This window comes from Mercenaria mercenaria, chromosome 11 (genome assembly GCF_021730395.1).
Source record: "Mercenaria mercenaria strain notata chromosome 11, MADL_Memer_1, whole genome shotgun sequence".
Taxonomy (NCBI): Eukaryota; Metazoa; Mollusca; class Bivalvia; order Venerida; family Veneridae; genus Mercenaria; species Mercenaria mercenaria.
The window spans coordinates 30,267,079-30,292,503 of NC_069371.1; the positions used below are offsets into that span (position 1 = coordinate 30,267,079).

The following is a 25,425-nucleotide window of genomic DNA, read 5'->3' on the forward strand; positions in this document are numbered from 1 at the left end:
ACTAACCTGTATTGTTGTAACATATAAGATGCAACGGATCCGTACTTAACTTACGTATTTTACAGTTAATTTATACAATAAAGCGCTACGTTATCATTATAGTTCAACATTTTTTATCAGGAATTAGCGTTTATAACATGTTCATAAAGTGTGCGCAAAACTACATGAAGAATAAAACGTTAAAATTCAACCTGTATTCGGAAGTGAAATCTCCATTCCAAATCGAAACCTTCATGTTTTCTGGAACCTTTATCCCCTTGTTAAAGGATAACGCAAATCCATTTAAATGTTTTACACGTAAACCACTGTCACCTGACGTTAATGGTTTGAACAATGACGAATCTAAAAGAGGAGTTTGCGAACTCTCTGGAAACAGAAAATATATCGTTGATCCAACGCTGTTAAGAAAATCTGTCACAAGACAAAATTTCGATTCATCTGTAGGTGTTGCAAATTTTGTTTTATCATCGAAAAAGTTCAGAAATACACTGATGCCAAACTGGAACAAGATATAAAATCTTTTTTCGTGTAACGGTGGTTTGCCGCAGTTTATATTGTTACTTATTTGCGAGCCTAGGACAATTTCTGCTCCTAGATCTGAGATGTCAAGTAGTTCACTGCCACCTACTTCAAAGTTCATCCAGATAGGCAACACTTGATTGACAGAATCGAAGAAAGCCTTCTGAAATGTTCCGGAAGAAATGAAGTGATATAAGTCCGAATGATTTAAGTCAAAAGTCGTCAAATTCTCCGACCGTTCTCTAAATGACTCTAAACCATCTGACTCGCTGTATTGTGTAGATTTAGCCTGAATTCGGAATGATTCGTAAGAGTTCACGATTTGTACGCCGGAAAGTGAAACGGGAAATGCAGTACTCTCAGACTCTGCATGGACTATGCCACTTGTATAAAATACATTCTGATCTTCATTGAGACGGTACCATTTCGATGTGGATGACATCTGAAAGTTCTGTCCGTTTTGATTTTCTACGTTAATCATGTAGTCCCCTCTAGGGAGTTCGTCTGCGCTGAGACCAAGGAATTCGGACACACCTAAATATGTACGATCACAAGTGACAACGTCGGAACTTAAACAACAAACACTTTTATGTCTGTATTGACAATTACAAAATTATGATGAGTATTGATTAGTAGACTAGCCACTAGACTGATAATAAATATATTTCTACATTTTCCCCTTTATGGCCAGTCTATTTTAGAGATTTGCACAGAGGAGTGATGTTAAAATTACGAAATTGGACTGGCCCAGTTCACTACATTTAATTATAAAAATGTAAAAAGATATACCATAGTCCAGGACCTAGTCTAATTGATAAGTAACTTAAGTATTTCTGTTGAAATTTAGGCTAGCGTGTTTTTCCACTTTAACACGATGGACAATCTGTCCAGTCAAAATAAAGGTAAGATAGATAAATTCCGCAAAAGAAGAATATAAATCCGTTTATTATTCAATGTTACTTTGTCTGAAAAAGCAAACAGGAAATATTCACATCATCACATCATTTGCTTTACTTGATATAGCTATCTGTATAAGTAAAATAAACTAAATAAAATGTATTTTCAACGTTTGTGTATAAATATAACAGTAGAACATACCAACACAACCCATGCCATTATCGTGCAAGTATTTTGGTTCCATACAACTGCAGTAGTAAGACCCTAATGCGTTCGTACAATTTTCTTCACAGCCACCATTCAAATAGCTACACTCGTTGATATCTAATAAAATACCACATATTTTATTACATACATATATCAAAACAGCCCAAAGGTATCAATACGACTTTTTATTGACTGATATGGAAAGCAAATGTTTCGTTAAGAAATCGTGGGCTGAGCGCGAAACTATTGTAACTGTATATAGATAAAGAACAAGATACAATAGTTTCGCGCTCAGCCCTCGAAATGTCATTTTACCTTTCATTTTCCATCTTTTGTGCAGTTTTATGAAATTATGTATGAACAATCATTTGGTTCTGACATATATATTGTCCCCTGAGCGCAGAGCATTTAGCTGCCTTTATTTTTCAGAGAAGCATCAACTTTTTTTACTAAAGTTACAATACATGGTGTGTCATGTCCATCACTTGCATAATTTATGATAAGTTTAAGGTATTTGTGTTTGTATTAAATTTGCGTTTTGAAGCGTGCGTTTTTACAATATGCTATATAACACGCTTCGTTTACAATAATCAGTAACATATGCATATATAATCGACCTTAATCGTTCGCCTTTTTTCCTATAATTACTAGCTTATTATTATAGAAAACTTGTTCTACACTATAGGCAACATGTTGATATTATATGGACTTTACCGGTTTCACAATGAGTTCCAGTAATACCACCTGTGCATTTACACGTGTAAGAACTGACTCCATCAATACACGTACCATTATTCTCACACACAATACCTGCACAATCGTCGACATCTACATTCAAAAATAAACAAAATTTTAAAAGAATGCTTCCAGATATCACTAACTATAACGATTTAAAAAAAATAGTCGACGGATTCTTACGTTTTAGGGAATACCAATGTAGCAATGCCTTAAGGAGGCAAAAGAGCCAGTATAAGGATCGTCTGGTCTAGTAGCGTAATGGTGGGCAGGTGACAGACAAACACAAATCAGGACTGTATTCTCCTACATTGAAGTCAGTTTAATTATAAAAAAGAAACAGGATATTGTTAAACATGGTACCACTCGCGCGCACACACGCACATACAAAGGCGCACACATAGCAATGACTTGGTACAGGAATTAAAGGAAGTCTTCAGATGTAATCTAGTAGAAAACTGGAAACTCACAAGTCGCATAACACGCCAAAATGAAAATGTTGCCGGCTCGGTTGTACCTGTTCGTGAACGGTTACTAAGTGAAAAGGCATGTTACCATCCACAACCTCCATCCTCAGGTTTAGCAAAACTCAACATCTGCATATTTTATAAGTACCAAAATAAAAATCAGAGGCATCCGCTGATAGAGCCTCGTAATTCCGTCGAAAGCAGAGTAGGGTCCCAAGTAAAAATAACGGGATTACCCTAAACGAGAAACAATAGGCAGAACTAAACAAACAAATATTTAGAGAGTGGATCTTATGTTATGCAACTACCATATCAAAAATCAAATGCAGGCACCATAGCAAAATGGTGACTAAATAATACCCAAACCTACTAAAGCGGGAGTATTGTTCAAGTTGATAAGACTAAACAGCGCCACTAACAAAATTATATGAATATAATAAAATGATGACTGTCGTCCTGAATGATGTAAAAAGAAAAAATATTACAGCTCTGGCTGAATACATATAGATACTTTTTGAGGCCGCCACACGACACAAACAACGCTACTCTAGTAATGAAATAGAAAACAAATGGAAACCCATAGGTCGCCCAACAGTACAAAAATGAAAATGTTGAAAACTTGGTTTCACTGACGGTAGTAGAAATGCATGCTATCGTCTACGCCATCTAGCTCCAGGTTGGGCAGAACTCAACATTTGCACATGTTACAAGTACTAAAACGCTAATGTTTCTACGGCGGTGTACATAGAACTCTCACTGATACACAGTGTGAAATTCTACGAAAAGCGTCTTTCACCATAAGCCGGTTTAAGCTCCCCAGTGGTGTTTTGCCACTGACCGTTCCAAGGCGGTGCCCCACTGTGTTCCTTTGTTTGTTCGTTTTGTCCTCTTGTGTAGGCTTTGTGTGTGTGCGCGTGTATGTGTGTGTGTTCCTTTGTTTGTTCGTTTTGTCCTCGTGTGTTGGCTTTGTGTGTGTGCGCGTGTATGTGTGTGTGTGTGTGTGTGTGTGTGTTGTGCACGTCTGCGTGCTGTAGGTTTCGTTTTGGGGAGGCTGCGATTTTGGTACGTGGCATTCCCTGTTTGATATTTGTCTTCGTTTTTTATGGTGCCAATTTAAAATAATATGCTTGCTTTTAGCTTTTACTGAGCATTATGCATAAATATGGGTAATGCAATTTTATAAATATATGCGGTTAAAAGTGGGCGACTCTATTCTAATGCACCGATTGGTTTATCTTTACGTACAATTTTCTATTCAAGTACAGCTGTATAATGTATTGGTGACAGCGCTTTTAAATCTATAAGTAAAAGTTTTACGAACATCCCCCAAAACTTGAAAGAAAACAAGAGCTGTCACTAATGGTGACAAATGCCCCCGCAGCGCCTTGACCTTTGACCTGGTGACCCCAAAGTCAGTAGGGGTTGTGTACTCAATATGTACTATCAGCATGTGAAGTTTGAAGGTCCTGGGTGCAGTGGTTCGCGAGTAAAGTACCTTCATGCAAAAAGTTAACGTTGTGACGAACGAACGAACGAACGGACGGACAGTTGAAAACAAATATGCCTCCCTTCGGGGGCATAAAAAGACATTTTAATTGTGTGATAAAATCTGTAAAAAGACCCTTTGGAAGCAAAGAATACAACCAAGTAGAATGATAATGTCGTTTCCTGGACTTAATTAAGAAGATAATCAACACAGTTCACGAACCAGAATAATGATATTAGGCAAAAGAGATACTCACTAAAACAAGAACGTACATCCTCTAAAAGCAAATACCCAGTTCCACAGCTACAGGTGTAAGAGCCTACTGTATTTGTGCATTCTTGTTCACATCCTGATGTCTTCTCGAGGCACTCATCTTGATCTAATTTAGCCGAAACATTTGTATTTATCAGATAACGTATTTTAGCTTTAATATATTTCGGTGAGAAATATTTACATATTGAAATACTGTAATGGGCAACAAATGAAACGTTATTTAACTGGTAAATATACTTTGACAATTTTAAACCATTTTTTATAAATAAAAAAAAACAATCAACGTTCCGTCCTATTTTTAAGTAATAATCACTGATTTACAAATAGTTTCATAGAACATCGCCTTTACCAAGTGCTTAAAAGATGTGTTGTTCATTTCAAATATCTCGTAACAGAACCCAATGTTTTCGGCTCTGTTTAGTATGTATGAGTATACAAACAAATTGTCAAAGTTTCAATCTTGTATTATGTAGATACGGTGTTCAAAAACGTTAGTGAAACGGCACGATATCTATACAAAGTAACTTACCAGTGCAATTATGTTTAGTTTCATCAAGTTTGTACCCTTGAGGACAGATACACTTGTACGAACCCTCGGTATTTACACAGGTATCAGAGCAACCACCATTGTCAGTCACACACTCGTCAATGTCTACCAATTTATAAACGTAAATTTTAATTAAGATTATTATTTATTATTTTTAAAACAATTATGCTAAAGAACAGTATAAACATTTGTGTAGGAAATGTCTCAGTTTAAGTCTTAGTAGAATGTTAATGCTTAAAAGTACAAAATCAACGTGATTTTTATCATTCTCCATTATCAAATTATTAACCGACTGTAGATAGACGCAGTGGTGTTAGATTTCCTTGTCATTTAGAATCGTAGACCATTCAATATAATTATGCAAAAGCAGATGCTAGAGGTGTTGCACTTCACGTTACTTCAGAACAGCAAAAGCAAGCACCAAGTACATAGCTCGAAAAGCCACATTCAAAAATTGCATCCACCCATACAGAAACAGGTGATACATCAACTGCTATGAATACTATAGTAACAAGAGGGTCATGATGACCCTGTGTCGCTCTTCAGTGTTTCATAGCTCCAACAGGTATAACAAGAAACGTTTCAGCCAAATAACTTGCCAGCAGATTCAGAGAAGATTTTCAAAGTTTTTAATAGAATCATACAGGGAGTCCTAGGCCTAGGTATACATGTTTTTTATAATCGAGATAGTTATAAACAAGTTAAGTAGAGGGTCACCGAAGGAATATTTCAGTGAAATTATTTCAGTATAGAACGAACAGGTTTTGACAAGACAGCTTTATTAAAGATCCAACAATATACATATAGGAAAAATGGTGGTCATGTTTTATGATGAATCAAGTAAATACAGTGCAAGAGGGGTTGACCCTCCCGAGTTAAATGCCCAGGTCTGCGACTGTCTCTGACACCTCGCAGACTTCCAGGGATCCCATAATTCCTCTTTAGCTCATTATATACAATAATGTGGACACAGGGTTTTTTATGGTTTTTGGATCTAAGTCAATCAAAACATAAAGTCATTTACCTTCAAAATTTGATTTTTACAAAAATCCTCTTTAACCGAACATATACAATACCAACATCGCATGCGTTTTTAAGAGTCAGCGGAGGGTCCTGTGTTACTTTCCTTAAAGACCCACCACGACCAAGTTACCTACTGTTTTCGCCCACAAAAACTTCATGAAAGTCATTCTTATAATACAGGTAATATAGAGCTATACTACAAGTTTTCAGGCGGACAATTTAGATCCTACCTGAATACATGTGTTTTCACAACTTTATCTGCAAACTAGTTCAATCAATCTCTTTTCAGCATAGTTTTAAAAATATAGATCAATAACTGTCTTACACTGAAAAAACAAAGTGTGATTGAAATGTAACTAAATACACTGATTTATGTACATATTACTACATTATTTCAATAAAATGTTAAGACGTTAAACACATTGTCTTGGCCTAATATATGTCACTGTCAATTTGAAACTAAATTCAAGTATATCTCATATTTTTCATGCAAATAAAAAAAATACAGTTATTTTGTGGTGCCTCTTTAACTTCTATGTCACTCCTACGTAACTTTATAGGAAGGGGAGTCAAAGAAACATTACTCCTCTATAAATATTGCGGCATGATGAGAACTTTCTCGTTTTCTAGCCAAACGCCGACCTGATCACATGCAACGTTTGTAGGAAGATATTCAGTAGACGCGATTACGTGTTACGCCATAAGAAAAAGAAGCACGGCGACGGAAGTGGCGAATCGGACACTACAGAGGAAATGAACACCTCGGATAAAGAGTGTGATAATGAATCTGCAAACAAAAATGACAATAAAAAGGATGGCGAGGATTCCCCCAACGACGAAACAGAAGATCCGCAGAGTATCATTATCGATGAAACGTTTAAAATGTGGCAATTGAAATACAGCGAAAAAGTGCATAACTACATGTAGGCTGGGATGTCACGTCAAATATTGCTATAAATCGCATATTCCGAAACATGAGAGATAAATATAAGAAGACGATGGCGAAAACCTTTACTATGGTGTCGTCCTCTCAAAAAAGATCCTATTCATAGGTCCATTAGGAAAACGGCATCCGATCTGGAGTTGTTGGATGGCTACGGTAGTGAGGAGGCGTGGAAGTACGCGATCAGCAAGAGAAAGTACCTGTTTGAAAAAGTTCCGAAGAAATTCGAACCCCCAGAGATAACAGAACCAGCATCAATCAAACAAGAAGGAGCTGGAAGGGCATTGCAGAATGACGCCGAGGGGCCGTTGCAGCGGGTGAAATGTTGGATAGAAATCGAACAATTCTATACCTATACAAGATCCATTGACGCTAGACATTCTATAGCCCGTTTTGCATTCGCAACGGTATGTGCCCTCTTCGTTTATACATCTTTGCTCGCAAGGAAACGGATTTTTGATGCATTCATCTACGTCTGAAAAAATACCAAAATAAACAAACATGCTAATATTTATCGTTTTATCCATCCTATTGTTTAAGTTTCGCTTAATAAACAATAATAGATTCACATGGAGTTGTGTATAATTCTAATGTTATAATCAAGATTTTTTTATCTTTCACATTAACAGTGAAGGCACGTTGACACCAAAAAGCAGTGCTACTATATTTGATTTTTCTCCGAAACTTTTCCTAACACATGTAAAGTGAATGTTTTAAATACGAGCACTGTATTAGTTTATACTACTTTATTTTAGCTCGATTTTGAAACAAGTTCTTCAGATTATATATAATCACATCAATGATTCCGCCACCAGAAAGTATATTACAAAGTTTTATTACCTAAGCATGTAGTCTTATCATCCGCTAAGTAGAACCCATTGTGACAGGAACACTGGTATGACCCGACTGTATTGGTGCAGTTATGAGCACACAAATCTGTTCCGTCCATACATTCGTCCACATCTGTATCAAATAACAAAATCAAACAGGAAAGTGTTTAACTGGTGAATGTGAATCCTGGTATTACAGGTAATGTTTAACTTGGTATGGCGAAAGTATAGACTCAGAAGGTTGAAAAAATACTCAAGTAGGGTAGACACCACATCCTTCTTAACTTTTGCGTCGAATTATAGACAAGTGGTAAAACATTTGCCACCGCCCTTTAAAACTATCTGCGTTACAGCTAGCGCTGTAAAAAGGCGGCAATTTGCTGTAATACAAAGTAATGTCATAACGTGGTAACAGTATCGGAATGTCGTTGTAAAGCGGCGTAATTCGCTTTCTGTAGACAATAAAAATCACAAATATATGTTCACCTTTGCATGTTCTGCCATCAGTATCTAACACATATCCATCTGCACAACCGCACACAAACGAACCCTCGGTGTTGCGGCACATACCATCGCAAATTGTTCTGTTCCTGAAGCATTCGTCTATGTCTTAAATTAGAAACAAATGAAATTGACAACTTTTATTGAACCTTTGGGGGCGAACTGACATGAGCAAAATTCAAAAACAGTACGTTTTTGTTTGAAGGAACCCCGAAAACCACTTACTTTTTTCAAAATGGTCTTTTATTGAACCTTTGGGGGCGAACTGACATGAGCAAAATTCAAAAACAGTACGTTCTTGGTTGAAGGAATCCCGAAAACCACTTACGTTTTTCAAAATGGTTTTAATAGCGCATTGTCTTATCATCGAGTTTGCCTTTCCAAATGATAACTGCAGACTTAGTGTAGAAATAAACAAAAAAATATTTTTGACTTTGCTGCTGAGAAACAAAAATGATAGAATTCAAAACACTTTTAATAATGAAATTCAGTTATTTACCATAAATAAATGCGTATTCTATTAATTACCTGTGCAGTTTGTTTGGTCAAATAAGAGTTCATAACCTTCCCGACAGGAACATTTGAACGAGCCAGGCGTGTTTGTGCACACATGTTCACATCCTGCTGTACCATCTGTACATTCGTCTATGTCTGGAAGGGAATATTTCACTCTTTGATCACTGCTAAGCACAATTCTTTACTACTAAAACGGGGATTTATTGACGTAATATATGAAGGAATCTACCTTATTCATAAATAAACATTTTGTTTATTATGAAAAGCTTTTCCAAAGACTGTCCTTCCTATTTTTCCAACTTGCCTCAGTTTCACTATTTATCATTGAATTAGTTTGTCAGCCTGAGAATATATCACCAGGGATATCACTATCGCATACGGAAGATATCTTATCAGATAAAATTGATATCCCATACAGAGAACATTCTAATCTGGAAAAAATGATGTTGCATACCTGAGAATATCTACTAGTAATCAAGGAAATCGATATCGCATACGAAGAATACCTAATCTGGGAAAACCGATATCGCAAATGGAGAATATGTAAGTGGGGATAACTTATACCGCCGATATCGAGTACGAAGAATATGCTACAAGGAATAACCTATACCGCCGATATTGCATATGGAGAAAATATAGTTGGGGTAACCTATACCGCCGATATTGAATTATCGAATACGGAGAATATGCCACAAGGAATAACCTGTACCGCCGATATCGAATACGGAGAATATGTAATGAGGAATAACCTATGTCGCAGATATCGTATATGAAAAATACGTAATTAGGGATAACCTATGTAGCAGATATCGCATATGAAGAATATGTAATTAGGGATAACCTATGTCGCAGATATCGTATATGAAAAATATGTAATTAGGGATAACCTATGTCGCAAATATCGTATATGGGGAATATGTAATTAGGAATAACCTGTATCACTGATATCGTATATGAAAAATATGTAATTTGGATAACCTATGTCGCAGATATCGTATATGAAAAATATGTAATTAGGGATAACCTATGTCGCAGATATCGTATATGGGGAATATGTAATTAGGAATAACCTATGTCGCAGATATCGTATTAGGGATAACCTATGTCGCAGATATCGTACTAGGGAAAACCTATGTCGCAGATATCTTATTAGGGATAATCAATGTCGCAGATATCGTATATGGAGAATACGCAATTAGTGATAACCTATGTCGCAGATATCGTATTAGGGGATAACCTATGTCGCAGATATCGTGTATGGAGAATATGCAATTAGGGATAATCTATGTCGCAGATATCGTATTAGGGATAACCTATGTTGCAGATATCGTATATGGAGAATATGTAATTAGGGATAACCTATGTCGCAGATATCGTATTAGGGATAACCTATGTCGCACATGTCGTACTAGGGATAACCTATGTCGCAGATATCGTATATGGAGAATACGCAATTAGGGATAACCTATGTCGCAGATATCGTATTAGGGATAACCTATGTCGCAGATATCGTGTATGGAGAATATGCAGTTAGGGATAACCTATGTCGCAGATATCGTATTAGGGATAACCTATGTTGCAGATATCGTATATGGAGAATATGTAATTAGGGATAATCTATGTCGCAGATATCGTATTAGGGATAACCTATGTCGCAGATATCGTGTATGGAGAATATGCAATAAGGAATAACCTATGTCGCAGATATCGTATTAGGGATAACCTATGTCGCAGATATCGTATATGGAGAATACGCAATTAGGGATAACCTATGTCGCAGATATCGTATTAGGGATAACCTATGTCGCAGATATCGTGTATGGAGAATATGCAATTAGGGATAACCTATGTCGCAGATATCGTATTAGGGATAACCTATGTCGCAGATATCGTGTATGGAGATTATGCAATTAGGGATAACCTATGTCGCAGATATCGTATTAGGGATAACCTATGTTTCAGATATCGTATATGGAGAAGATGTAATTAGGGATAAACTATACCCCAGATATCGCATACGGAGAATATGTATTCAAATATGAGTTCAATACGTTAATGTGTCTACTAGTTTGCAACATCCATGTATGACCTAGAATGTTTTGGAATGGTCGTCAAACTTTCAAGTGAACCCAGGAGGCAATAAAAAAGTATCTAGTGAATGATCCTGTAACCCTAGGTAAGCAGGGTGCATGGACCTTGGCATATATGATACTAGTGATGATATGATGATAAGTTACAACTATTTTTAAGCAGAGATAGAGAGAAAGTGCATCAAATCTTTTAAAGAGAATTCCTATAGTTTTTTTCCTTTCATAGAATTTTTTTTAATTCACACATATGATAGGAAAATTTGTGCTGAAAACAATGAACAAATAAAAACAATAGGTCACCAGGCTTGTTTTTGTGAAAAATTGTTTGGAACACACCCACTGTTGCTGAAACTGCCAGCGATTTTTCAACATTTTCATAATTTTCTGCTTTTTTATAAATACCAACCAAAATATACATGCAGGCAGCACAATACGGTTTTTTCTTTTTACAGATTTTATTATATACTTATTTGATATCAAAGTCATATTTGTAATACTCTATCCTTACAATAATGGGTACAAATGAAAAAAAAATTGTTTCATATTTACTTTTGTGAATTTTTTTCAATGAAAAATACCCGTAGTGAAGAATTTTTTTTTTAATTTTGAAAAAACTCTTTCATAGATTTTTTTCTTTTTCTTCTTATGTATAGATAACTGTATTGTGAGCATAAAAATGGCTAAAAATGTATAGGTCACCAGGCTAAATTTTATGTTAAGACCGCTAGAATACAACACCTGTTCGGACGGAAATGGCGCGAACCTGGCCAAATTGATTACATGTATGTCTGCTAAAAGTTAAAAAAAAGTTTTAAAAATTCTTAATTCTTTCTATAATTGAATACTAAATAATCTGAAAGGTGATATTGTCTTATCAGTACTAAGTCAATTATCTTACATTATATGAACAACACTGTCTTTGTACTAAAATGCGATGTGAAAACACAACCACAAAAATAGCAAGATACCTGTCAGGCATGATACTTGTCAATACAACATAAACCAGTATCAACATTTGATTACTGATATAACTTATCAAAAATGTTATTTCATTCAAGATTCCTCATATTTAAGATTGTCTATAACATGTTTCAACAAATGTTGACTTCAGTTCAGTTTTCCATAGAAAGTGTCGGCTGCGCAGAAAGATGCGCATAAAAAACTATAGGAATTCCCTTTAACTGAAAGTCTAATACTGAACGTTTTAGCAAAAAGGGAATATAATTCACGAAATATTGATGTCAAAGTTATAGCCTGGGTCTAATAGAGTGTGGGTGATTAAGAAGAGCAATTACAGTGTGTTTGAAGTAAATCCGTTGATTTACACAGAAGGCAGAGTACTAAAACAGAAAAGACACAAAAATTGTAACTAGTCTTTACAAAAACACGGATGCCGACAGCGGTGCCTAGTCGAATAGGATAACTCTCAAAGTACGTACTTAGTGTAATCACGCTAACAAGTTTTTCCAAAGTAGGAAGTTGGAAGGGGTATGTTGTTTACCCTATTACGTACGCATGCGCCAACGACAAGGCCATGCATAAAAAGAAGTCCCCGTTTACCAACCAGACAAAGGCCTTTATTTCGACTATAACATTAATCGTGCACGAATACTTCCTGATTTTGAAATATTTAAAGAAAATTTGTAAAGAATTTGAACAAAGGCAGTCACGACAGATTTTATTATCACATGATTCCTTCATTTCGACCATATACTTAATCTTGCACGAATACTTCCTGATTTGTTTTTCATTAATATTTTGTGAAAATATGCAAACAGCTTGAACAAAGACAAATACGGTTTTGCTGACCTTAAGTCAAACCTTGAAGAAAAAATATTTAAAGAAATGAAAAATATGAAAATACGTTGAATAGATGATTAAACACATATTGAAAGGCTTGCTAGTCAGCAGACAAAAATATTGCGCGAGGTCTAAATTCTATAAGTGTATACGCTACAGATATATTTTGAAGCTACCAGACATATTAATGTTATGTTTTATATTCCTTTATGCACTTGCAACGATGTTTTATTTGCATTTTATATGTTTACTCTCGCCTTGGATTTCAAGGTGAAGACTTCCTGAATGAATGTCGTCTAAAATGTTATCATCTGTTGTTGCTTATTGAATTTTAGATGTACAATTTCTCATTCTTTATGAATTTCGATAAACAAGTAGGACATATGAGAACTACGCCAGTCGCAATTTCGAACGTAAAACATGAACAAAACACCTTACACTGACTAATGTAAATTTAGGTTGACAGTGCAAAAATCTGCGGTAATTTATGCACTTTTTGGAAATGGAGTCTGACTTCCCTGTCTGGCTTTTATTAAGAATGATTGAGCGCGGGTTGGTAGTATGGTAAGGGATTTTATATCGAATCTAATTAACGTTTTTTCTCTATCCCCTTTTAATCTGTTAATCAAAATGTATGAAGTATAGGTTACAACCAAGAAAAATAGTAGCAGTGATGTCTATTCACGAGAACTAATGAAAAGTGCAACACCACGACTTCAACAAGGCTCGTTCAACTTTTATATGGAAGCATGGAATATCTCCAATGAACCACCAAGTAGCTAAAAACTAAACTTGTACTTGAAGTGTTAAAAGAAATGCTCTTAAAATAGTCTTACCATTACAGTATGGCTTCGCAAATCCTGGACGGCATAAACAACTATTAGGCGACTGGCAATAGCCTTCATTCCGACATGGTGGTTCACAGATAGCTAGAAAAGTAAAAACATATCAATGATCATTTACTAGAGAAATAATTCCTGCCTTGTCTCAAAATAGTTCTATAAATATCTCATGAACTCGGGACAACACGTAAAAGCAAAATCAGTTATTTCTTATTTATATATCGTTAATCGAATAATTCGAACGTTGACATTACCTGTATTATCTAATTTCGAATCTCTTTTTAAGCTATTTTAAAACAGCTTACCTGTTTTCGATGACGATTCACTCTTGACCTATGTACAACATGTAAGTGTGTAGCAATTTAAAACAAAAGCGTGTAGAAAATTTTATTTACATACATATGATACAGTGTATTCCTGTATACTGTAAAAGCAGATATTTTCACGAGGGTTTAATTTTTGCTATATTCGCGAGGTTCTACATCTCGCGAACATTAATCCTCGCGAAAATGTTTACCATTAGTATAACTCTAATTCAAGCAGGATACCATTTTTACAATTTCGCGAATATTAAACCTATAGAATATACTCAAATTTCAAATTCGTGAAATTTTGACCCCGAAAAAATATGTGCGTTTACAGTACCCTGTCATAAAATACTTGAGTGCAGAAAAATGTTATTTACTTACAGATGATACAGTGTGTTCCTGTATACCCTATTATAAAATACTTCTTGCGTGCAGAAAAATGTTATTTACCTACAGATGATACAGTGCGTTCCTGTATACCCTGTCATAAAATACTTGTTGCATGCAGAAAAAGAATTATTTACTTACAGATGATACAATGTGTTCCTGTATACCCTGTCATAAGATACTTGTTGCATGCAGAAAAATGTTATTTACTTACAGATGATACAGTGCGTTCCTGTGTACCCTGTCATAAAATACTTGTTGCATGCAGAAAAATGTTATTTACTTACAGATGATACAGTGCGTTCCTGTATACCCTGTCATAAGATACTTGTTGCGTGCAGAAAAATGTTATTTACTTACAGATGATACAGTGCGTTCCTGTATACATTCCACAATATACACATGTGGCGTGTAGATAATGTTATTTACTTATAGATGATACCGTGCGTTCCTGTACACATGGCACAATATACACACGTAGCGTGTAGAAAATGATATTTACTTACAGATGATACCGCGCGTTCCTGTATACATTCAACAATATACACATGTGGCGTGTAGATAATGTTATTTACTTACTGATGATACCGCTTCTTCCTGTATACATTCCAAAATATACACATGTGGCGTGTAGATAATATTATTTACTTACAGATGATACCTTGGTTCCTGTATTCATTGCACAGTATACACACACATGTGGCTTGTAGAAAATTATATTTACTTACAGATGATACCTTGGTTCCTTTATTCATTGCACAGTATACACATACATGTGGCTTGTAGAAAATGATATTTACTTACAGATGATACCTTGGTTCCTTTATTCATTGCACAGTATACACATACATGTGGCTTGTAGAAATTGATATTTACTTACGGCTGTTACAGTCTTTTCCTTCGTACCCAGCACAACATACACGTGTTTGGCAAGTATAGGAGCATGAATAGTAACGTGTACTGAAATGTAAAAAAATCAAGACCAATATATAAAATACAGATATTATAAAATTGCTCAAATAATCAAGTTGACCTGTAATAATCAAAGGGTTATTTCGACACTTAATTTAAGGAACCCGAGTGATCGTGCAGTATTGCTGCAATTAATTCATGAACAGATAAAATATGGACAATTTAGATGTGTACAATACTGATGATTTATGTTTCATGTCCGATTCAGAACACACTGAGATTAAGTTCTGCTTGAAGGCTGATACTAGGACGTTTTTGATATATTGAACGTTTAAAAGGAACAAATGCAAATCTTTGATTTTACTGAGAAAATTGAAGAGAACAATGCCGTCACATACCTACCATCAAGACCAAGCACAGAAATTAAATACTTGGAATGGTATTAACAATAACACGTTTTTTCTTTATTTTATTGTTGGTTTTGTTGTTGTGTTTCATATCTCATCGACAGAATGTTTTATTCAAGGTTACTTTCCAGTTGATGTTTTTTCAAGTATTCTTTCGGGCATTTTTCAGGCACGGGCGGTTAAATGGATGGAGCTGCTGACCTTCGTAACTCGGCTGGGTGGCTTTCTATAATGAAAGATTTCTACGTCGGAAGCAAGGTTTCCCACACACAGTGGTCAGGAACTTTATAGTCATAGTAATAATACCTCGTATGAGTAGTCAAATCATTACCTTAGGATCCGTTACAACCTTAACGTGGCACAACACCAATCGTACGCTATGGTCTTGGCATTGATATTCTGTGAAATGAAAGCAAAATACACGAACAGAAACTGACACGTTTTCTAGCATTTACCTGTGTCTTGAACAACGCTTCCATCCAAAGGGTCCACACGACGTATACGATGTTGAACGTCTTGAACACACCTTGTAACACGTTTTGCTTTTATAACAATATCCACAAAAAATAAACCTGCAAGGAAAAAAACGCTGACGTATAATTCGACACGACATAGCTAAGGCGACTTATGTCTATGTCATATGTAATAAATAAATTTTAGAAAAAATTAAAGCTTAAATCTAAAAAACATTATCTTGCGCAGCTGGCAAAATAATGCCATTTAAAGTAATGTTAATAGGTGGCTAATACAACATTCGTTTTTTAAAGTTACGGGTGTAGCTACGGCAAATAATAGCTTTAATCTCGCAACAGAGATTTGCTGTCTGTTTTGCCTGTTTGTTTAATACAGTTATAACTAATTGTTGTTGTTTTTTCTTTTTTTTGCACTTTATCCTGATGATAGTTTTAAATACTGTCATAAAAGATATACGATAGAAATATGTTTGGTATAGATATATGATGATAGAATAGTGTACACATTTCGCGAATACATTTGGGGAAACCCCTAATTACTTCAAATTAAGTTATTACCTAACTTATCAAGATAAATTCTATCATGTTACTGTTGTTGTAGTCAGGCGCGTTGCTGCCTTTACGCAGATACGCAGCTGCGTAGTGAAAATCTGGCAAACTGGCTAATTTATTTGGTTGCAACAAGAAGTCAGTATCATGCAACGGAGATTGCTTCATACGCAATTATTGCTTACTTCATATTTTGTTTCTCCAGTTATAACGAACTCATCGGGACAATTTAGGTACAGTTTTGCAATTTAGTTCATTCTGCTTATTTTGTAATAATCCTGACTTTATGAAATATTACAATCATATGCCGTCTATGCTAACGGTTTAAAGAGGCAAATTTCTATAATAAAATTATAAAACAATGTCAAAAAGTGATAAAATGTTGGTTGAGAAATCGGCGCTTGAATAGGACATTTTGTATAACACTGCTGACGTAATTTGTCACGCATAATAATTATTACGTTATTTTCAGATATCATGGATATATCTTATAATTGTACTTAAATGTATGAAATTACCAATTATTCTATGGTCGCAGTTGTAGAAAATGAAATATAATAGAAATCAAATAATTACACCTAGTTAAATCCTACGCGTATTGCCCAGGTCTGACACCGGTACAAGTCATTGCAGTATTTGACAACCAATTCACAGTGAGATAAATATGTTCTTTCTTTATAATTGGTGATTAAATTTTTTCATTGGCCTAATAGGTAATTAAATTATATGTATTATATTTAAGAAGACCATAAACAACATTCTAAAAAATTATCAAATCAAGATTTCAGTGTAATTATGAAAATGGATAGATTTAGATTCCTTTATAATTTCCTTAAAAGCCTGCTGGGTTAAAGGCTACTCCAAGAAAATAATGCACAATGGAAAATACTCTATAAACATGAACTTCAAAATCTCGGAGGTACATTCTTTTTCAAGTTTAATTGCCACCCGACGGATATACAAAAAATGAACTTAAAATATAAATTTCTTAAAGAAATACTGAATGCTTGGTGCTCGATAAATTATCATACAAATAAAGAAATCACTTCACATCAACTACTATGGTATAATCACCACTTGAAAGATAATACAGGAAATGTTTTCTTTTACAGAAAATGGTTTGACAAAGGGATACTATTCTTAAAAGACATTTACGATTACAGATTTAAAAAGTTCTATTCCTTCGATTTCTTTAAAAATCTTTACGATATATCAGAAGGTGATTTTATGTTATATCATAAAATGATAGGGGGAGTAAAAACCAATTGGAAACTGAGATTAACATGAAGACATAAATACAATAGTACAACAAGAATATTTGGTTTCAAAAATAAAACAAGATACTCAAGTAAATAAACTTTTCTACCAATTACAATTGAGAGCAGAAATCATTACTAATATCCAAAGTCAAAAATAGGAAAGCATTTTTAAACGACAATCTAAATTGGAAAAGTATTTAATATACTAACCCTAATATCAGTACAATTGATACCAGATTTAATGAGAATAACACCAACTATTGTATTCCTGTACAAATGTAAAATATCTTCATCAAATTTATGTGAATTTTTTTCAATGGCACCAGAAATATTTATACATATGTTTTGGGAATGTCAATCAATGCAAAAAAAACAAGGATGAATATCCAACATGGAAAGTCACGTTCCAAAACAACCTTATGGAGTGATATTAAAACAAGGATGAATATCCAACAGGGAAAGACACGTTCTAAAAACGCAGTCTCCCCAAACGTAAACCCAGCACGCGGACGCGCACACACACACACACTCATACGCACACGCACACACACAGACACACACACACAAAGTAAACACACAAGGACAAAACAAACAAATAAAGGAACACAGTGGGGCACCGCCTTGGAACGGTCAGTGGCAAAACCACCACTGGGGAGCTTAAACCGGTTTATGGTGCACCTAACCTCACTCATAAAGACACATCTTTCAAGAAAAAGTATCGCAGATATCCCTTTTAACTTTAAACTATATCACTAGGTTTCTATGGAAACATTGGGAAACGCAAACAAAAAAAAAATATTAATTTTATTCAAATGTTAGCAAAATATTTTATTATTAAAAGCAAATACCGCAAATCTCCACTTAGCTTGATATATCCAATCATAATGATATTTTCAAAGTGTGTCACCACTAACCATTTGTTTTGAAATAATACTTGCACATATAACATGGATCACTAAACAACAGATTGCACGTGCAATATTACGCACATACCTAGTAAAATAAAACATTTTATATAAACAAAGAATAAGGCTTTCGTGCAATATTTTGCTTCAAATACACGCTAAAATGCACCATTTGCCGTTCTCACATTGATAAATAATCAAGGGGAGGATACACCGACCCCCACCCCCATTACGTCTGCGTACTATGAAAAATGCCCTAGCTACGCGCCTGGTAGTATATACCTTTTTTAATTTACAGTTACATAAAAAGATATTTTGAAAATAAATTGCACATTTGAAATTGAAGGTACATTTGTATGTTTTTCATATACTCTTAATATGTCACCTTTTGAAAACAAAATTATTATGATCATTATTATACGCTTGCGTCTTTGCACATTTGCAGACTCCTACCCAAATAAGTGCAGGAGTATGAAAAATAAAACGAAACTATTTATTATGTGTCTGTTGAATATACATACATGACAAGCAATTATATTTAAATGGAAATCACTATAAATTGCTATAAAAATATAACGTTCATACCTTGGAATTGATAATATGGTTAGAAGAACAAACAGAAGGTGTTTGTATTCCATCTTCAAGATGTCCTATATTTGGCGGGTTATTGTGCATACCTTTATATTAAACACTCTCTAGGGTAATTCCGTACTTAAAATATAATATTTCTGTTGGATAACTTTTGATAACGCAATTTTACCTCAGTTGTATCGTATTCAGTAGGTCAAGGAATCTCACTGCTTTTCAATTAATATTTGAGCCGCGCCATGAGAAAACCAACATAGTGCATTTGCGACCAGCATGGATCCAGACCAGCCTGCGCATCCGCGCAGTCTGGTCAGGATCTGTGCTGTTCGCTTTCAAAGCCTATTGCAATTAGAGAAACCGTTAGTGAACAGCATGGATCCTTACCAGACTGCGTGGATGCGCAGGCTGGTCTGGAGTCATGCTGGTCGCAAATGCACTATGTTGGTTTTCTCATGGTGCGGCTCATTTACTTAACGAACACACTTGGATTCAAAATAAATTGTTTACACCTGTAATAAGTTATATCGGTAAAAATTTATGTAATAGATACTGTACGAGTTTTTCATCAAAAGTGTCCTCTTACAGACATAAAAAGCCGTTTCGCTAGGACGAACACCAATATTGTCCGAGGCGAAGCCGAGGATAAAATTGGTGTTCGTCCTAGCAAAACGGCTTCTTACGGCCTATAAGGGGACACTTTTGAAGAAAAACGAGTAACTGTATCTGACATATACGACGATAAGTGTACTGAATATATTAATGAATGAATAAATAAATAAATATAAATTATTTTTTCGAAAGATAATATTTATTTATTTATTTGGGTTTTACGGCGCACCAACACAGTATAGGTTATATGGCGCCAAACAGGACTACAAATTTTGGTTTCACATCTCATTTACATCGAAATAAAAACATGAGGTATGGAATCAAAATTTGCATACCTGCTGGAATCACAGAGTTACAGCAAAACCAAATGTTAAGACCCTATTAGTCGCCTCTTACGAGCATGCAAGGGTAAGGCAGTGGTTTCAATTCTTTTCATACATATATCGTCCCAGAACCACATGGGGCTTCGAAAGATAAACATTAACATTAAATTATTATCGTGTGCCTTTCTAAATATATTGTATCAGCTAGTGGTATTAGACCTTTATCACGGACACGGACATGGAAATGTAAATGTAAACTTACTCTGTACAGGGGTTTTCTCAAACATATTATTGGAAAATGGTAACTTATTGTACTTAGTGTGTATCGAGAATATGTATAACAAGATTTAGCTTACCAAAAGGTTCCTTCTAGCGCATATAAAATACTGGTATTCTTTTTAAGGGATATTGTTTTAGCATAATGTTACAAATGTGTGTTTAAAAATGCAATGAGAAAAAATATGTTCTGTGAGCTAATCTTAAGTATTAACAGTTTTATCATAAACCAAAGTTATTTTTCTTTTAAATATAATATTTCACTTCCGGATATTTTCATCACGCGACTACACCAGCGAGTACCTGCACACTTAACACAAAGAAACTTCATACATGCATTTACGATTCGAAAAACAAATCAGAAAGAGTAAAAAGTGCGCAAAAGAAAGCAACGTTAGAAGCTAAAAAAATCACGTGACCAGGAACAATTTCATTACGTAATTTTTTTGGCGGGAGTCTATTTTTATATGATGCATATTCATTTCATTAATCTCGATTCTTTACTATGATATATTCAATCGAGGAGTTACATGATTTAAACTTTATTATTGTGTCTTGTTGTTCTGTTATTTTACGTAGTTGTATTGCCCTAAAGACTGAAATAAAGATTGATTATGCGTAAACACATATTGGGCTAGAGGCTATTTAATGAATATGCATGAGTCCAAGATGGCGGCGCCCTACGGGAAATCGGATTCCTTTGACGATACCCTTGTATCCATTACATGCTCAGTCAAGTGTGACATGTTCACCATAAGTGTTCCTTCCCTTGAGAAGGAACAATTTTAATTACAGCGCATTGTCTTTTAAATTGTGTAGAGGTAGTTTAGTCCTGTAAAGTTGCATGCTGTACATGCTTACAAAAACACTGATCTTTGACGTAATTGAAATTGTTTGGGAAAGGAACGGATGTTCTTAAACAATTAAAAGATACACATGGAATTTTAAAAACAAAGGAATATGAATTGAAATTACAAAGATAACTGACAGTCGATGTAGGAGTGTAACTGGGTGGTTTAAGGATCTGGGTGTTTGGGAGATACTTAAAAATTAGAAGAACATAAAACTTATTTATTTGTTGCCTCATGTTTTGGTAGTCAGGGTTTAAGAGTCAGAGGGATGGAGGAAAAAAAATACTTAGAAACAATATCAGCTATACGGCCTGTGAACACTGGATTCACATACTTTTGTTGGCTAGTAAAGTAAGTGGAGGAAATCTCTAATGATACTTCCGAGGAGGCTCTAAGTAGCAAAAAGACTTCTTTCTTTAACAATTTGGAACCTTATTTCAGTTAAACGCGCAATATAGTTCTAATCACAAATGACTATAACTTACATTTATGAAGATCGATTTTCAAAGATTACCTGTTTTACGTTAGCACTATCGAGGGTAGTGATATACAGCCTATTAAAAACGAAAATTAGGTTTTGCAATATATTCCGCTCCGGTTAGTAAAACATTAGTATTTCACAGAAATAGTACCTATTTATTTGAGAGGCTTACTTTATTACAAAATAAAGAATATGCTTAATTTCACGAAATGAAGCCATTGCCAGTGGTACAGGCGTTAAGAGTTGGAGCATATGAGATATCTACCCTTTAACAAGATCAGTCTTAAGAAATGTTGCTTTTTTATTATAGTGATTGTTGTAAGAAGGCATTGAGAAGGTTTACTTAAACATTAAACCAACACTATTACAAAATATGAGGTTTAATGATTATAGGGGAAGTTACTAGAAAAATTTAGAAGGTGGTCAACTTTGACCCGAGAGCAAAGAGCAAAACGGACACAGTCGGTGTGAGTACATATTATAGAGATCCTTATTCGCTTAAATTGATTGAGCTCAATTACAGTAAGTAACAATGAGATGTTACGACAAAACGTTGTTTATAGGTAGCTTTCCAATATAGAACGGCTTGGATATATATGGGGTAGCTGTTTGTTTGTTACTGAAAATAGAAACACAGGTTTTCGGTCAAGAGTTTGGAATGACATATTATCACCAAACATGAGAAATAACATAGTTATAAAAACTCAGCTTGCAATTGCATTACAGCTGTTTGGATCAAAGTCGCTGTATCTAAATTAATAGATAATATTCTGCCATAAACTATACTTATTTGAGTGAAAAGACCTAGTAATGGTCTATTTGAGTTGAGTTCAGAATTGTTTCACCTATACAAAAACAGTTACCGTCCAATGAATTTAGTTCAAAATGTATACTCTGAAATTTGCTGTATAAATTGCGTTGCTTGCCGATAGACTGTCAAAATAACTCTCAAAAGTAAAAAATGGTATTTTATCAAATGGCAGACAATAAATAAAATTACAGGTATGTGACGTTTAATTAAACTGAACATGGTATGTTTTCATCTTATGTATATGCAGATATAAAGTGTTCGTCTGTGTTCTCCCTGAGGGCAAGATTCATTCGCAGCAAAGGACAGCACTGCCAAGAATTATAAAGATATGTTGTGCCTTCATAATTATAATTACGCGAAAACCTTTGTTATATTAATATCTTAAAAAAACCGAATCCCTGTGGTTACAATTTTTGTGTTTTGAGAAATTCCCCAGATATTGACCATAGTACATAGTACGATTACATTGTCCGTGTCCGTTATAAAGGTCTATTACCCGAAATGTTCGCGCATTCAAATTTCAAACGGGTGGCACAATCTGACTAAAGTACATATCCTATTACGCTACGCATAGGATCTGACAACGAGCTATTGATAGCCTCGTTCTGACAACTCTTCCGCTAGCCAATCAAAAGCTAACTTACAACATTCTGCAAGCTTTAAAAAGCCTTGGTTTTTGATATCTACAATTTTTATGTCTTAAGATGTCAGACAGCCGGTTAGCTCAGTCGGTAGGGCACTTGGTCTGTAAGCGAGAGACCTCGGGTTCGAGCCCTGGATTGACTGCAAATTTTTCTTACTCTTTGACATTCGAACAAGTTGTCCGATTGGTTCAAATGAAAATAGATTTGCGATAATAAAAATAGCAATATTGGAAATCCAAAATATATAGAAGACGACTGTGAATGGGTCGTTCTCAGATCTTCGTTTAGAAGATCAAGTACTTTAGTCAGATTGACGGGTGGCAGTACATGTGTTTGTACATTGGTATACATCACTACATGATATACACGTTGTTAAAAATGACAGACGCATTTTTGACGAGGAAACGAACGAACGACCTCTTAGTACAACCCCTTACTGACATTGAGACATCGGAGCTCCATTGCTGGATGTGTCATTTTGTAATGTAGGTACGATATATTTTATCTGTTTAACATAGCTATATTACGTTTTAACAGTTTAATAGAGGTCTGTTGTAAATTTAATCTTGGATTTCGTTAAAGGTGGCTATAATATCTGTTAGCAATACACTCGCCTTAAATGTTTTAAAAACAGCCTGTTAAACGAAAAAAGGTCACAAGATGAAAAGTGAGCTATGTGGGCTCACAAAAAGAATGCTTACTAAGCTCACCTGAGCACATAATGCTCTTTAAGGAACGATGAATGCCTGGTTCACCTAACATTGATTACTCGCTAATGTCACCCTGGCTTAATCATTGTGTATCCAACTTGAACAAACTATTCAAACACATATCACCAGTCAGAGTGTTATTTATAATCAAATAACAAATTGTTTACTCTTCGCGTGTGAAATTAAAAAATATATAATATAAATAATATTTGATAAGGTTTAACAGTTGTTTGTTTTCGCTTATGTGAACGACCCTATTTTTTTTAATATATGTTCCTTTAATAAATTTCTGTTCAGTTCTGTTCTGTTCAATAAAATGACTTTTCTTGTAAATTTACGTTACACAAGATTATTAGTAATTCTTATATGCTTGTCTATAAAAACACGCTTATGCTAGAATCACATCGCATAAACGTGCGTTGACGTCAAAGTTTTTGTTGCGACCAAAAAAGAGCGCTACAAAATTTTTCATTTTATCTAATGTTATAGATTAAGGGCATATTAGAATCGAAATAATATATAGCAAACCGTGTTTTAACACTATTTATACACTTGGGCGGTAATACGTCGTACAAATAAGTACGTACTATGGTGAAGAACGAAGATGCGATGGCGAAGCGCGACAGTATGATGGACTGTCACCATCATATTGTCGCGCTTCGCCATCGGACTGTCGTGTTATCGCCATCGTACTCTCGCGCTTCGTCATCGTACACTCCTACCTTCGCCCTCATAGGAAGCAGGCGCTGACCCTATCGGAACACCGTAGTTTTGACATGGTCACATGGTGCGGCACACTTAATTTTTAACTTGTCAGGCATTGCAGATGTTTTATGATGACTGTGGTATAAAGCTATCATTTCGGTTCTGTTTATAAGTGGAAATTCATATTTCTTGTGTTATTTAAAAAGCTTTATTTATATTGCAATTCTGAAATACTGATACCTTCAACAGAAGATAGCCAAAAATAGAGTTCACCTTGAAAACGGACATATTTTACATCAGGCACAGTTTATGACTTCGTTCACGAACTTCACGCGCAGGTAGTTAACTGATAGAGTGCGTTCATACAGGACATTTCTATTAGACCTTTATCACGGACACGGACAATGTAGACGTACTATGTACTATGGTCAAAATCTAGGGGATTTCTCAAAACATAGAAATCGGAAAACATAACCGGAGAGATGCGTTTTATTTTCTAAGACACCAAAGTCAAATGCTTTTGCCTAATTATCAAGACACAGCATATTTTT

General features: G+C 34.9%; 1 protein-coding gene across 2 annotated transcripts in view; it reads right to left on the reverse strand.

Moving 5' to 3' along the window:
- Nucleotides 1-19,652, reverse strand: part of LOC128546497 (uncharacterized) — a 31,074-nt gene extending 11,422 nt beyond the window's left edge. For both annotated transcript variants that reach the window (XM_053517056.1, XM_053517054.1), the window contains exons 1-13: nt 19,462-19,652; nt 16,146-16,262; nt 15,252-15,331; nt 13,671-13,763; nt 8,957-9,079; nt 8,414-8,536; nt 7,938-8,060; nt 7,450-7,572; nt 5,114-5,236; nt 4,568-4,690; nt 2,338-2,451; nt 1,618-1,740; nt 192-1,053 (exon numbers count right to left, since the gene is read on the reverse strand). In XM_053517056.1, coding sequence (XP_053373031.1) covers nt 192-1,053; nt 1,618-1,740; nt 2,338-2,451; nt 4,568-4,690; nt 5,114-5,236; nt 7,450-7,572; nt 7,938-8,060; nt 8,414-8,536; nt 8,957-9,079; nt 13,671-13,763; nt 15,252-15,331; nt 16,146-16,262; nt 19,462-19,514 — 2,180 coding nt within the window. In that variant the 5' untranslated portion in view covers nt 19,515-19,652. The remainder of the gene's footprint in view (nt 1-191; nt 1,054-1,617; nt 1,741-2,337; nt 2,452-4,567; nt 4,691-5,113; nt 5,237-7,449; nt 7,573-7,937; nt 8,061-8,413; nt 8,537-8,956; nt 9,080-13,670; nt 13,764-15,251; nt 15,332-16,145; nt 16,263-19,461) is intronic.
- Nucleotides 19,653-25,425: the final 5,773 nt, after the last annotated feature.